A 14,359-nucleotide genomic window follows, 5' to 3' on the forward strand; every position below is an offset into this window, starting at 1 on the left:
GGTGTAGTTAAGGTGTAGTTAAGGTGTAGTTAAGGAGTAGTTAAGGTGTAGTTAAGGAGTAGTTAAGGTGTAGTGAAGGTGTAGTGAAGGTGTAGTTAAGGTGTAGTTAAGGTGTAGTTAAGGTGTAGTTAAGGTGTAGTTAAGGTGTAGTTAAGGTGTAGTTAAGGTGTAGTTAAGGTGTAGTTAAGGTGTAGTGAAGCTGTAGTTAAGGTGTAGTTAAGGTGTAGTTAAGGTGTAGTTAAGGTGTAGTTAAGGTGTAGTTAAGGTGTAGTTAAGCTGTAGTTAAGGTGTAGTTAAGGTGTAGTTAAGGTGTAGTTCAGGTGTAGTTCAGGTGTAGTTAAGGTGTAGTTAAGGTGTAGTTAGGGTGTAGTTAAGGTGTAGTTAAGGTGTAGTTCAGGTGTAGTTAAGGAGTAGTTAAGGTGTAGTTAAGGAATAGTTAAGGTGTAGTTAAGCTGTAGTTAAGCTGTAGTTAAGGTGTAGTTCAGGTGTAGTTAAGGAGTAGTTAAGGTGTAGTTAAGGAATAGTTAAGGTGTAGTTAAGCTGTAGTTAAGCTGTAGTTAAGGTGTAGTTCAGGTGTAGTTAAGGAGTAGTTAAGGTGTAGTTAAGGAGTAGTTAAGCTGTAGTTAAGGTGTAGTTAAGGTGTAGTTAAGGTGTAGTTAAGGAGTAGTTAAGGTGTAGTTAAGGTGTAGTTAAGCTGTAGTTAAGCTGTAGTTAAGGAGTAGTTAAGGAGTAGTTAAGGTGTAGTTAAGGTGTAGTTAAGGAGTAGTTAAGGAGTAGTTAAGGTGTAGTTAAGGTGTAGTTAAGGAGTAATTAAGGTGTAGTTAAGGAGTAGTTCAGGTGTAGTTAAGGTGTAGTTAAGCTGTAGTTAAGGTGTAGTTAAGGTGTAGTTCAGGTGTAGTTAAGGTGTAGTTAAGGAGTAGTTAAGGTGTAGTTAAGGAGTAGGTATGGTGTAGTTAATGTGTAGTTCAGGTGTAGTTAAGGTGTAGTTAAGGAGTAGTTAAGGTGTAGTTAAGGTGTAGTTAAGGTGTAGTTAAGGTGTAGTTAAGGAGTAGTTAAGGAGTAGGTACGGTGTAGTTAATGTGTAGTTCAGGTGTAGTTAAGGAGTAGTTAAGGTGTAGTTAAGGTGTAGTTTCTACAGTGTGAGACATTAGCTGTGATGTTTCTGCACCCAGATTTGAAGAGGCAGCCACCAAAGGTGAAAACCTATATTAATAATGTATAACGCCTCTAGACACACAGTTTTGAGTGTGGGTTAGGGGACTGTGTGTGTGTGTGTGTGTGTGTGTGTGTGTGTGTGTGTGTGTGTGTGTGTACAGTATGTACAGGGATGCATTCCAGTGCAATACAGTAATATTGGAGTGACAGTCAGAAAAGTAAACCGTTTGAATAAAAGTGAATAAAAGTTAAATATTGTGAAGTTGTCCAGCCTGAAAGAGAGCGTGTGATTCATCATCTCACAGAACAGAAACAGTCACTAGTCACGTTCTTCCTTTTCATTTGTATTTCACATTTTCATTACAGAACAGAAATGGCTTCATATGAATTCAATTAAAAAACATTATTGTCCCAGAAGTGGAATTCCTTGTGCATCCAGGAGTCACAACAAATGAAAAATCACATTATTTACACATATGCATTGTTTATGTACATATGTACATCCCCACAGTCACCATGACAACACAACACAGTAGCCTTTCCCTCCATGTATAAGAGCCCCCTGCTGGTGGTTTGAGAGTATGACAGCTGTTTGGTCATCCTGAGGAAGTGGTGTTCTCTGCTGCCCTCTAGTGGACAGAGGAGAGAACTACAACACTACTGGGTTTCAGCTACTGTCCACTGTGTGCTGCTACAAGGCTGCACTCTAACCAATAACGCCAGGTGCGTCCTGTACGTCTAACAACATCAATATGTGACTCATCAATCATTTGGCAAACAGAAGAAAGTTGAACATTTTAACATGAAAACATGATTACAGACGTCAGTAGGTTGAATTACATTAATACATCATACAATAATCCACTACGTTTACAGCTCAACTTGTTTCTCTACTTTCTGTAACGGAACGACTCTGTGATCACATGGTGATTCTCCCATTTAGTTTCATCCTCCCAGTTCCCTCTCCTCCCTCTGCTCCCCCAGGTATCTCTCCTGCCTCTCCTCCCCCAGGTCCCTCTCCTCCCCCAGGTCCCTCTCCTCCCTCAGGTCCCTCCCCTCCCTCTCCTCCCCCAGGTCCCTCTCCTCCCCCAGGTCCCTCTCCTCCCCCAGGTCCCTCTCCTCCCTCAGGTCCCTCCCCTCCCTCTCCTCCCTCAGGTCCCTCTCCTCCCTCAGGTCCCTCTCCTCCCCCAGGTCCCTCTCCTCCCCCAGGTCCCTCCCCTCCCTCTCCTCCCTCAGGTCCCTCTCCTCCCTCTCCTCCCCCAGGTCCCTCTCCTCCCCCAGGTCCCTCTCCTCCCTCAGGTCCCTCCCCTCCCTCTCCTCCCCCAGGTCCCTCTCCTCCCCCAGGTCCCTCTCCTCCCCCAGGTCCCTCTCCTCCCTCAGGTCCCTCCCCTCCCTCTCCTCCATCAGGTCCCTCTCCTCCCTCAGGTCCCTCTCCTCCCCCAGGTCCCTCTCCTCCCTCAGGTCCCTCTCCTCCCCCAGGTCCCTCTCCTCCCCCAGGTCCCTCCCCTCCCTCTCCTCCCTCAGGTCCCTCTCCTCCCTCTCCTCCCTCAGGTCCCTCTCCTCCCCCAGGTCCCTCTCCTCCCTCAGGTCCCTCTCCTCCCCCAGGTCCCTCTCCTCCCTCTCCTCCCCCAGGCCCCTCTCCTCCCTCAGGTCCCTCTCCTCCCTCTCCTCCCTCCCCTCCCTCTCCTCCCCCAGGTCCCTCTCCTCCCCCAGGTCCCCTCCTCCCTCTCCTCCCTCAGGTCCCTCTCCTCCCCCAGGTCCCTCTCCTCCCCCAGGTCCCTCTCCTCCCCCAGGTCCCTCTCCTCCCTCTCCTCCCCCAGGTCCCTCTCCTCCCTCTCCTCCCCCAGGTCCCCTCCTCCCTCTCCTCCCTCAGGTCCCTCTCCTCCCTCTCCTCCCTCAGGTCCCTCTCCTCCCCCAGGTCCCTCTCCTCCCTCAGGTCCCTCTCCTCCCCCAGGTCCCTCTCCTCCCCCAGGCCCCTCTCCTCCCCCTCCTCCCTCTCCTCCCTCTCCTCCCCCAGGTCCCTCTCCTCCCTCTCCTCCCCCAGGTCCCCTCCTCCCTCTCCTCCCTCTCCTCCCTCTCCTCCCCCAGGCCCCTCTCCTCCCCCTCCTCCCTCTCCTCCCTCTCCTCCCCCAGGTCCCCTCCTCCCTCTCCTCCCTCTCCTCCCTCTCCTCCCCCAGGTCCCTCTCCTCCCTCTCCTCCCCCAGGTCCCCTCCTCCCTCTCCTCCCTCTCCTCCCTCTCCTCCCCCAGGTCCCGTCCTCCCTCTCCTCCCTCTCCTCCCCCAGGTCCCTCCCCTCCCTCTCCTCCCCCAGGTCCCCTCCTCTCTCTCCTCCCTCCTCCCCCATGTCCCTCTCCTCCCTCTCCTCCCCCATGTCCCCTCCTGTCCTCCCCTCCATATCCAGTCACTCAGCATTGGGGACCGTGTATTTGAGGTCATTGTCTGTGTTGGGGAATCATGTCAGATTGTGGAGAAGCCAACTTGAGGAGTTCCTCCTGACGAGTTCCAATCCTTCTGTCAGAACCCTTTGGACCCTCCCCTCTCTGACCAGTCTCTCCTCCACACTCTGTCTCAGTCTCTCCATCTCCCCCGTCTGTCTCTCTATCTGTCTGTCCTTCTCCTCCATATGTCTGTCTATCTGTCTGTCCTTCTCTTTCAGTCTCACTATGTCTCTGTCCTTCTCCTCCATCTGTCTGCTGAACTCCCTCTGCATCTTGGTCTTTGAGATCATGATGTTCCTCATTAACTCAGGCAGGACTATCTTCATCAGGCTTCTCTCTGCTTCAACTCTGGCATCTCCTTCATATTTCTCCCTGATTTCCTCAATCTCCTGTCTGTGTCTCTCCTCTCTCTCCCTCCTCTCATTCTCTGTCTTCTCTCTGAATCTCTCCAGCTCTCTCTCCAATTCCTCCCTTCGATTGATCTCTATCTTTAGCTCCCTCTCCAACTTAAGTCTATTCTCCTCATCCCTCTCTTCTTCCACCTTTCTCTCCAGTTCACGTATACGCTCCCTGAGTGTTCTGATCTTTCCTTTCAGCTCCTGGATTACTCCCTCTTTCTTCTTCAGAGAGTCCTGCAGCTCCTTCTCACGCCTGTCTTGCATCTCTCTCTCCTCCCTCTGTTTCCTCTCCTCTCTCTCCCTCTGTATCACTCCCTCCATCTCTCTGACCTGGGCCTCTGCCTCCTGGTAGGTCTGACTGCTGTAGAAGCTCTCTCTGTTTCCTGCCACCATCTCCTCTACCTGGTCCAGCAGCTGTGGGACCTGAGTGCCATGGGCCCTGTCCTTAATGTTGAGGACGTGGTACCTGTTCCCACATTTCTCTACCAGCTGCTGGAGGTCCTGACTCCCTGCTTGTAGAACCTCCTCTATGCTCTGCTCTTTCAGACCGCCAGCATGGGTGAAAAGAATGACAGTGTGTCCCCAACAACCCTCCCCAAACATGTCCTCCATTCTCTCCAGCGCCCCTCTCTCCTCCCCCTTAGAGGGCTCCACTGGTAGGACCAGGAGGAAGGCGTGGGGTCCCGGGGCAGACAGACGGACACAGAGCCCCACGTCCTGTCTCATCTCCTCCAGAGAGAGCCCAGGGCTGAACCAGTCTGGAGTGTCCACCAGCACCAGCCGTCTCCCACACACGTCCCCCTCTCTCCTCTTACTCCTCTGGGTCACTGCAGAGGGGCTGGCCTGGGCCCCAAACTCCTCTCTGCCCAGGATGGTGTTTCCTGCTGCCCTCCTCGCAGCCCCCGTCCTCCCCAGCAGCACCAGTCTCAGCTCAGACACACTGGGAGACACTGGGGAGTCTGGACCGCTGCTCTCTCCTCCCACTGCAACACAACACAGGACAACGGTCAGAAAACGCTGGGAATAGACAGGATGTATTACACACGCTGACAAGAAGAAGAAGAAGAAGAAGAAGAAGAAGAAATTGTGGGTATTATAGGAATTAATCATTTCAAGTGTTTTCAGAAAGTCCCAGTGTGTAATGTCAGCATCAGTAATGTTTAGAGAGCAGCAGCTACTTACTCGTGGGAGGAAGCCATCCCATGCTGCGTCTCCTCCTCAGGGGCAGTGTGGGGTCTGTGTCTGAGGTCTCTCCTCCCACTGCAACACAACACAGGGGACCAGGAACAACATTGATACGTTGGGGTAACCCCAAAATATGTGTAATGAGTTACATCATCGGAAACATTAATACATATCTACTTTAACTGGATGGGGTAGATTGACCAGACAGAAAACATGATGGGGTAGATTGACCAGGTAGAAAACATGATGGGGTAGATTGACCAGGCAGAAAACATGATGGGGTAGATTGACCAGGTAGAAAACATGATGGGGTGGATTGACCAGGCAGAAAACATGATGGGGTAGATTGACCATAGGGCTGGGTTCAAAAAATCGATTTCCCGATTCTGAATCGATCTTCATTGAATGAGCGATTTATCGATTCATAAATCCCGAGATCGATTAATTTTTATTTTTTTTTTTTTTTTTTGCTTGCAGCTTCAACCCGCAACGAGATCTCGCGCTACAATAATTTATCATATCTCACGCAACGAGAGGTCTCAACACTAAAATCTAAAAACATGGCGATGGCAGGGACACTCAAGTCACCACCAGGTTTAAAGTCAGATGTCTGGGTGCATTTTGGATTAGCAAAATGTTGGTCAATGATGTTCATTTATGTTCCAATAAAAAGTACATTCATGTAACTGCTTTGGAGTCAATTCTTAATGTAAACATTGATATGTTTAACAATGCTACATCATGTTATAGGGTTCCTTGAACCATTTATAGCATTAGTTCTGAGAATCTCTTTCATATTCAAGCAAAAAAATTATATTGTAACTAGATCGAATCGGAATCGAATCGAATTGTGAGCTGTGAATCGGAATCGAATCGTTTTGGGAAATCAGTGGCGATACCCAGCCCTAATTGACCAGGTAGAAAACATGATGGGGTAGATTGACCAGGTAGAAAACATGATGGGGTAGATTGACCAGGCAGAAAACATGATGGGGTAGATTGACCAGGTAGAAAACATGATGGGGTAGATTGACCAGGCAGAAAACATGATGGGGTAGATTGACCAGGCAGAAAACATGATGGGGTAGATTGACCAGGCAGAAAACATGACGGGGTAGATTGACCAGACAGAAAACATGATGGGGTAGATTGACCAGGCAGAAAACATGATGGGGTAGATTGACCAGACAGAAAACATGATGGGGTAGATTGACCAGACAGAAAACATGATGGGGTAGATTGACCAGGCAGAAAACATGATGGGGTAGATTGACCAGGTAGAAAACATGATGGGGTAGATTGACCAGGCAGAAAACATGATGGGGTAGATTGACCAGGCAGAAAACATGATGGGGTAGATTGACCAGGCAGAAAACATGATGGGGTAGATTGACCAGGCAGAAAACATGATGGGGTAGATTGACCAGGTAGAAAACATGATGGGGTAGATTGACCAGGTAGAAAACATGATGGGGTAGATTGACCAGGTAGAAAACATGATGGGGTAGTTTACAAAACGTTGCAACAACATCAATGATGTAATTGTAGACAGACAGAGTCAGAATGTGTTCTCAATCATGAATGTTGAATCTGTTCAAAGGTACATGGAGAATGTCAGGATCAGTGAACGTGTTATGAGGGCTTTAGTCTCTTACTCGTGGGAGGAAGCCATCCCATGCTGCGTCTCCTCCTCAGGGGCAGTGTGGGGTCTGTGTCTGAGGTCTCTCCTCCCACTGCAACACAACACAGGGGACCAGTCAACACACGGACATGTTGGGTCACCACAACAACTAGTATCAGAACCACAGAGACATGGAGAACTCTGATGGTAACGTAGTACACCAAGTAGTGAAATAAAGAGCAGAACAAGTGAACATCAACATGATCAGCTGCATGGAGCTGTTTCACATCTCTGGCTGTGATGATAACTCACTCTGTGGAGGATAGTCCATGCTGCGTCTCCTCCTGATTGGGTGTCTGAGGCCTGTATCTGAGGTCTCTCCTCTCTCTACAAGAAGACACAACAACCATTTCACTGTTAGAATGTTTAGAACACTACGGAACACTGGGAATTTGTTCTGTGTTCTGAGAGGAAAGAAACATAGAATTTGAAGCCTCTTGACATCCTGGAGGTTTCTCCATCGCACTCACCAGTCGCCTGGGCTGAGACCTTCAGTCTCTCTGCTTCAGTCTTCAGATCACATATCTGCTGTGCTGAAATTACAGAGGAAGAATGGGTCATTAATTCTGTTCACAGTGGGCAGGAAATGAACAACACTCATATCCACAAACATGGTACGGTTATATGAGTATTGTACAATACAGTCAATATATAATTATGTTTCTTTCAAATCTCACCAAGTTGCGTATTTTCAGTGTTCACATCCTCCACGTGTCTGTCTCTGTCTTTTAACTGCTTGTCTCTCTCTGCTTGCTGTTTGGTTAGTTCATCCAGTAGTTTGTCTTTCTCCTCTAGCATTTTGTCTTTCTCCTTCAGTTGTTTGTCTTTTTCCTCCATTTCCCTACTGACTCCCGGTGGTCTGTACTTCTCCTCTACCTGTTGGTACAACTTCATGTCTGGAAGAGAGTGAGGCGTTGGGGTTAGAACATCAGAGTTATTAAACAAGCAGACAGACCATCTTAACTGTTCATCTCCTCCAGAGTCTTATTCTTATCCTCTATCAGTCTGTCCCTCTCGTTTAGAAGTGTGTTGTCCATCTCTACCTCTGAAGACATGATTTATTGATTGTTGTATAAGCAGGAAGATCATATAGATCATATAGATTCACTCACGTTTTGATTTGTATCAACAAACACATTCATCATTTCTGTCATCTACACTTCTCTGGCAACCAACAGCCATCTGAGTTGAATAATAACAAGTGCTGTCAATAGATTAACATTTTTAATCAAGTTAATCATAATAATATTCTGTGATTAATCAGATTAATCATCAAGTACTCGGGATTACTAGTAAAACAAAAACTGCTTAGAGGAATCAGTTTTAAAAAAAAACGTTATTATAACTCTTTTCCTCTTAGTTTTTATGATTTCTGAATAAGATTAGAATCTCTTAATTTGCTCTTACTCTTAGTGGGTTGAACCCTATGGTCAGTAACTGCTCCACCTCCATGGTGAACCAAGCCCTATGGTCAGTAACTGCTCCACCTCCATGGTGAACCAAGCCCTATGGTCAGTAACTGCTCCATGGTGAACCAAGCCCTATGGTCAGTAACTGCTCCATGGTGAACCAAGCCCTATGGTCAGTAACTGCTCCATGGTGAACCAAGCCCTATGGTCAGTAACTGCTCCACCTCCATGGTGAACCAAGCTCTATGGTCAGTAACTGCTCCACCTCCATGGTGAACCAAGCCCTATGGTCAGTAACTGCTCCATGGTGAACCAAGCCCTATGGTCAGTAACTGCTCCATGGTGAACCAAGCCCTATGGTCAGTAACTGCTCCATGGTGAACCAAGCCCTATGGTCAGTAACTGCTCCATGGTGAACCAAGCCCTATGGTCAGTAACTGCTCCATGGTGAACCAAGCCCTATGGTCAGTAACTGCTCCACCTCCTCAGTACTGAAAGCGGAGAAGTCGTCTCCAAAGACTAGAAGAAGTCTGACAACGTCTTGCTTTCAGACAGTTTATTTCTTCAAACCCATCACTGTTATTTTCATTCTCTAATTGAATCCCAGAATACAGTTTACTTTTGTACTTTAGCTCCTACAGAGACTAAGAAGGACACGGGTTAAAGTGTACCATTCCTTCTTGAGATCACTTTAGCTTTGTGAGAGGAAGAGGAATTATCTCAAACACACAAAACCAGATTAGAACCCAACACTCTTAATTGGTCAGCGGTCCACTGAACGAATACTACCGTAATACACCTACTATATACTACCGTAATACACCTACTATATACTACTACCGTAATACACCATGTATGTCCACAGTATTTCATATTTAGTAACATGTAAGCAGTGGGTCCACAGTATTTCATATTAACATGTAAGCAGTGGGTTCACAGTATTTCATATTTAGTAGCATGTAAGCAGTGGGTCCACAGTATTTCATATTAACATTTAAGCAGTGGGTCCACAGTATTTCATATTAACATGTAAGCAGTGGGTCCACAGTATTTCATATTAACATGTAAGCAGTGGGTTCAGAGTATTTCATATTTAGTAGCATGTAAGCAGTGGGTCCACAGTATTTCATATTTAGTAGCATGTAAGCAGTGGGTCCACAGTATTTCATATTAACATGTAAGCAGTGGGTCCACAGTATTTCATATTAACATGTAAGCAGTGGGTCCACAGTATTTCATATTAACATGTAAGCAGTGGGTCCACAGTATTTCATATTAACATGTAAGCAGTGGGTCCACAGTATTTCATATTAACATGTAAGCAGTGGGTCCACAGTATTTCATATTTAGTAACATGTAAGCAGTGGGTACACAGTCTTTCATATTTAGTAACATGTAAGCAGTGGGTCCACAGTATTTCATATTTAGTAGCATGTAAGCAGTGGGTCCACAGTATTTTATATAATTTAAAAAGTCTGTCTGCAGTGGGATTTGAACACCTGAGAGGTGATCAACCTGAACCCAGCACCTTGAGCCGCTCAGCCATGTGGTTTGTGTTTGCTAGTGGAGGTTCTGTAGTGGAACCATAACCTGACTACCATCTAATGGCTGTAGTTCTAATATGGATATATCTGTAGTTCTAATATGGATATATCTGTAGTTCTAATAAGGATATATCTTAGTATTATGATTCATTTGCATACTTTTTTATGTTAAGGTTTCCAAATGAACCTGGATCGTTACCACGTTAACATTGACAGCCCTAATCATAACTCTATGCTTACAATACCCCCTCTGCACATATTGGATATTGCATTGTTACCCATCACTGCCATTCTTGTTTCATTTATATCAGGTTCTTGTATCACTATTTGCACTTTTTGGTTGGATGCTAAACTGCATTTCGTTGTATAGTACTTGTACTCTGCGATGACAATAAAGTTGAATGTAATGTAACACCATGAACTGATTTTTCTGATTCAGTTGATGCATTCATTAATTCTGTTTCCATAGTCTCTCCTGAAACCATCCATTCTATAATTCACCTCCAGACTCTCTCACTCTTACCAAGCAGACGAGCTGATTCCTCTCTCCTCTGCTTCTTCTCCGAGCTCTCCTCCCTTAACCACCGTGCAGCATCACCTGGATCCATGTTCCATGAGAGGGATGGAGGGAGGGAGGGATGGAGGGAGGGTAGAGGGATGGAGGGAGGGAGGGTAGAGGGATGGAGGGTAGAGAGAGGGATGGAGGGTAGAAGGACAGTCAGAGGGAGGGAAGGAGGCAAGAGAGAGTGTGGAAGGGATGGAGGTTAAAAGAAATGAGGGAGGGAGAGAAGGAAGTATGGAGGGTAGAGGGAGGGAGAGTAGAGGAAAGGAGGGAGGGCAGGAGGGTAGAAGGAAAGAGGAAAAGAGGGAGGAAGGGATGGAGGAACGGTGGAGGGAGGGAGTGAGTGTAAAAGGAGGGAGAGTAAACAGGGGGAGGGAGGGAGGGAAGGAAGTTAAAAGGAGGGAGGGAGGAAGGGTTCAAAGTCAAGTAGCAGATCTACATTCTTCAGTCTTTTCTAAAGCAGATTTGTTGGACGTCAATGTCTTAAAGGTTTTGAATGAATGAATGAATGAATGGTCTTTATTGTCATTGATATAGTACAGGTATAATTGTTTGAATGTTTTAGTGTAACAAATACAAGTCAACACTCACCTCGAAAACCTTCAGATGAAAAGAATAAGAGAGAAGGAGAAAAGGTTAGTAATCCTCACTTCATAAACCACATCAATACATCACACACACACACACACACACACACACACACACACACACACACACACACATACACATACACATACACACATACACATTCACACACACACACACACACACACACACACACACACACACACACACACATTCACACAGACACACACACACACACATTGTGGCATCCCTCTCTTGACTGAGACCGAGGGTGAGACTCAGCACCGTGGACATTCTTCGGAGTTTGAGTAACGGCGAGAAGCCTTAAGCTGGCCTTATTGCCCTGGTTCTTTTGTGTTAATAAAATACGCCTAGAGTGGCTAACTGTTACTAGAGTGGCTAACTGTTACTAGAGTGGCTAACTGTTACTAGAGTGGCTAACTGTTACTAGAGTGTCTAACTGTTCTAGAGTGGCTAACTGTTACTAGAGTGGCTAACTGTTACTAGAGTGTCTAACTGTTACTAGAGTGACTAACTGTTCTAGAGTGTGCATGATAGAGTGTAGTGGATAGTGTACATAGCCTTTATTTATGTAAACCAGCTCCTTCCCTTCTTGTGTTTTTTTTTTCTTTTGTTTTTTTTTCTTTCCTAGCACCAGGGGAGCCACCCCTCCTAAATTTCGTTGTTTGGTACCTGTACTATAGCAATGACAATAAAGACCATTCATTCATAACTGTTACTAGAGTGTCTAACTGTTCTAGAGTGGCTAACTGTTACTAGAGTGACTAACTGTTACTAGAGTGGCTAACTGTTACTAGAGTGGCTAACTGTTATAGAGTGTCTAACTGTTACTAGAGTGGCTAACTGTTACTAGAGTGACTAACTGTTCTAGAGTGGCTAACTGTTACTAGAGTGGCTAACTGTATAGAGTGACTAACTGTTACTAGAGTGTCTAACTGTTCTAGAGTGTCTAACTGTTACTAGAGTGTCTAACTGTTCTAGAGTGTCTAACTGTTACTAGAGTGTCTAACTGTTACTAGAGTGGCTAACTGTTACTAGAGTGTCTAACTGTTACTAGAGTGACTAACTGTTCTAGAGTGTCTAACTGTTACTAGAGTGACTAACTGTTCTAGAGTGGCTAACTGTTACTAGAGTGGCTAACTGTTACTAGAGTGACTAACTGTTCTAGAGTGACTAACTGTTACTAGAGTGGCTAACTGTTACTAGAGTGGCTAACTGTTCTAGAGTGGCTAACTGTTCTAGAGTGTCTAACTGTTACTAGAGTGGCTAACTGTTACTAGAGTGTCTAACAGTTACTAGAGTGTCTAACAGTTACTAGAGTGGCTAACTGTTCTAGAGTGGCTAACTGTTACTAGAGTGACTAACTGTTCTAGAGTGACTAACAGTTACTAGAGTGGCTAACTGTTACTAGAGTGTCTAACAGTTACTAGAGTGGCTAACTGTTCTAGAGTGGCTAACTGTTCTAGAGTGGCTAACTGTTACTAGAGTGACTAACTGTTACTAGAGTGACTAACTGTTACTAGAGTGGCTAACTGTTACTAGAGTGGCTAACTGTTACTAGCGTGTCTAACTGTTACTAGAGTGTCTAACTGTTCTAGAGTGTCTAACTGTTACTAGAGTGTCTAACTGTTCTAGAGTGGCTAACTGTTACTAGAGTGGCTAACTGTTCTAGAGTGTCTAACTGTTCTAGACTGTCTAACTGTTACTAGAGTGGCTAACTGTTACTAGAGTGACTAACTGTTACTAGACTGTCTAACTGTTACTAGAGTGTCTAACTGTTACTAGAGTGACTAACTGTTACTAGAGTGGCTAACTGTTACTAGAGTGTCTAACTGTTACTAGAGTGTCTAACTGTTACTAGAGTGACTAACTGTTACTAGAGTGACTAACTGTTACTAGAGTGACTAACTGTTACGAGAGTGACTAACTGTTACGAGAGTGACTAACTGTTACTAGAGTGTCTAACTGTTACTAGAGTGTCTAACTGTTACTAGAGTGGCTAACTGTTCTAGAGTGTCTAACTGTTACTAGAGTGTCTAACTGTTACTAGAGTGGCTAACTGTTACTAGAGTGGCTAACTGTTCTAGAGTGTCTAACTGTTACTAGAGTGTCTAACTGTTACTAGAGTGGCTAACTGTTCTAGAGTGTCTAACTGTTACTAGAGTGTCTAACTGTTACTAGAGTGTCTAACTGTTACTAGAGTGACTAACTGTTACTAGAGTGACTAACTGTTACTAGAGTGACTAACTGTTACGAGAGTGACTAACTGTTACTAGAGTGTCTAACTGTTACTAGAGTGACTAACTGTTACTAGAGTGGCTAACTGTTCCTAGAGTGGCTAACTGTTACTAGAGTGTCTAACTGTTACTAGAGTGGCTAACTGTTCTAGAGTGTCTAACTGTTACTAGAGTGGCTAACTGTTACTAGAGTGGCTAACTGTTACTAGAGTGTCTAACTGTTCTAGAGTGACTAACTGTTACTAGAGTGTCTAACTGTTCTAGAGTGTGTAACTGTTACTAGAGTGTCTAACTGTTCTAGAGTGTCTAACTGTTACTAGAGTGTCTAACTGTTCTAGAGTGTCTAACTGTTACTAGAGTGTCTAACTGTTACTAGAGTGTCTAACTGTTCTAGAGTGACTAACTGTTACTAGAGTGGCTAACTGTTCTAGAGTGACTAACTGTTACTAGAGTGTCTAACTGTTCTAGAGTGTCTAACTGTTACTAGAGTGTCTAACTGTTACTAGAGTGGCTAACTGTTACTAGAGTGTCTAACTGTTACTAGAGTGGCTAACTGTTCTAGAGTGTCTAACTGTTACTAGAGTGACTAACTGTTACTAGAGTGTCTAACTGTTCTAGAGTGACTAACTGTTCTAGAGTGGCTAACTGTTACTAGAGTGACTAACTGTTACTAGAGTGTCTAACTGTTACTAGAGTGGCTAACTGTTACTAGAGTGTCTAACTGTTACTAGAGTGGCTAACTGTTCTAGAGTGGCTAACTGTTACTAGAGTGTCTAACTGTTACTAGAGTGACTAACTGTTACTAGAGTGACTAACTGTTCTAGAGTGGCTAACTATTACTAGAGTGACTAACTGTTACTAGAGTGTCTAACTGTTACTAGAGTGTCTAACTGTTACTAGAGTGACTAACTGTTACTAGAGTGACTAACTGTTCTAGAGTGGCTAACTATTACTAGAGTGACTAACTATTACTAGAGTGACTAACTGTTACTAGAGTGTCTAACTGTTCTAGAGTGGCTAACTATTACTAGAGTGACTAACTGTTACTAGAGTGGCTAACTGTTACAAGAGTGGCTAACTGTTACTAGAGTGTTTAACTGTTCTAGAGTGGCTAACTGTTCTAGAGTGGCTAACTGTTCTAGAGT

General features: G+C 45.1%; 1 protein-coding gene across 1 annotated transcript; it reads right to left on the bottom strand.

Annotated features, from left to right (window-relative positions):
• Nucleotides 1-3,555: 3,555 nt before the first annotated feature.
• Nucleotides 3,556-10,969, bottom strand: LOC308169553 (uncharacterized protein; the record flags this gene model as incomplete). The annotated part of the gene is made up of 9 exons (XM_080544236.1): nucleotides 10,963-10,969; nucleotides 10,333-10,407; nucleotides 7,534-7,752; nucleotides 7,327-7,389; nucleotides 7,109-7,183; nucleotides 6,831-6,908; nucleotides 5,173-5,250; nucleotides 4,152-4,973; nucleotides 3,556-3,593 (listed from the first exon to the last, which is right to left on the bottom strand). Exons 3-9 carry the CDS (start codon nucleotides 7,748-7,750, stop codon nucleotides 3,556-3,558), a joined length of 1,371 nt encoding a protein of 456 aa, XP_080400362.1. The 5' UTR covers nucleotides 7,751-7,752; nucleotides 10,333-10,407; nucleotides 10,963-10,969.
• Nucleotides 10,970-14,359: the final 3,390 nt, after the last annotated feature.

The sequence above is a fragment of the Nansenia antarctica genome, assembly GCF_963989245.1.
Source record: "Nansenia antarctica genome assembly, chromosome: 13".
Classification (NCBI taxonomy): domain Eukaryota; kingdom Metazoa; phylum Chordata; class Actinopteri; order Argentiniformes; family Microstomatidae; genus Nansenia; species Nansenia antarctica.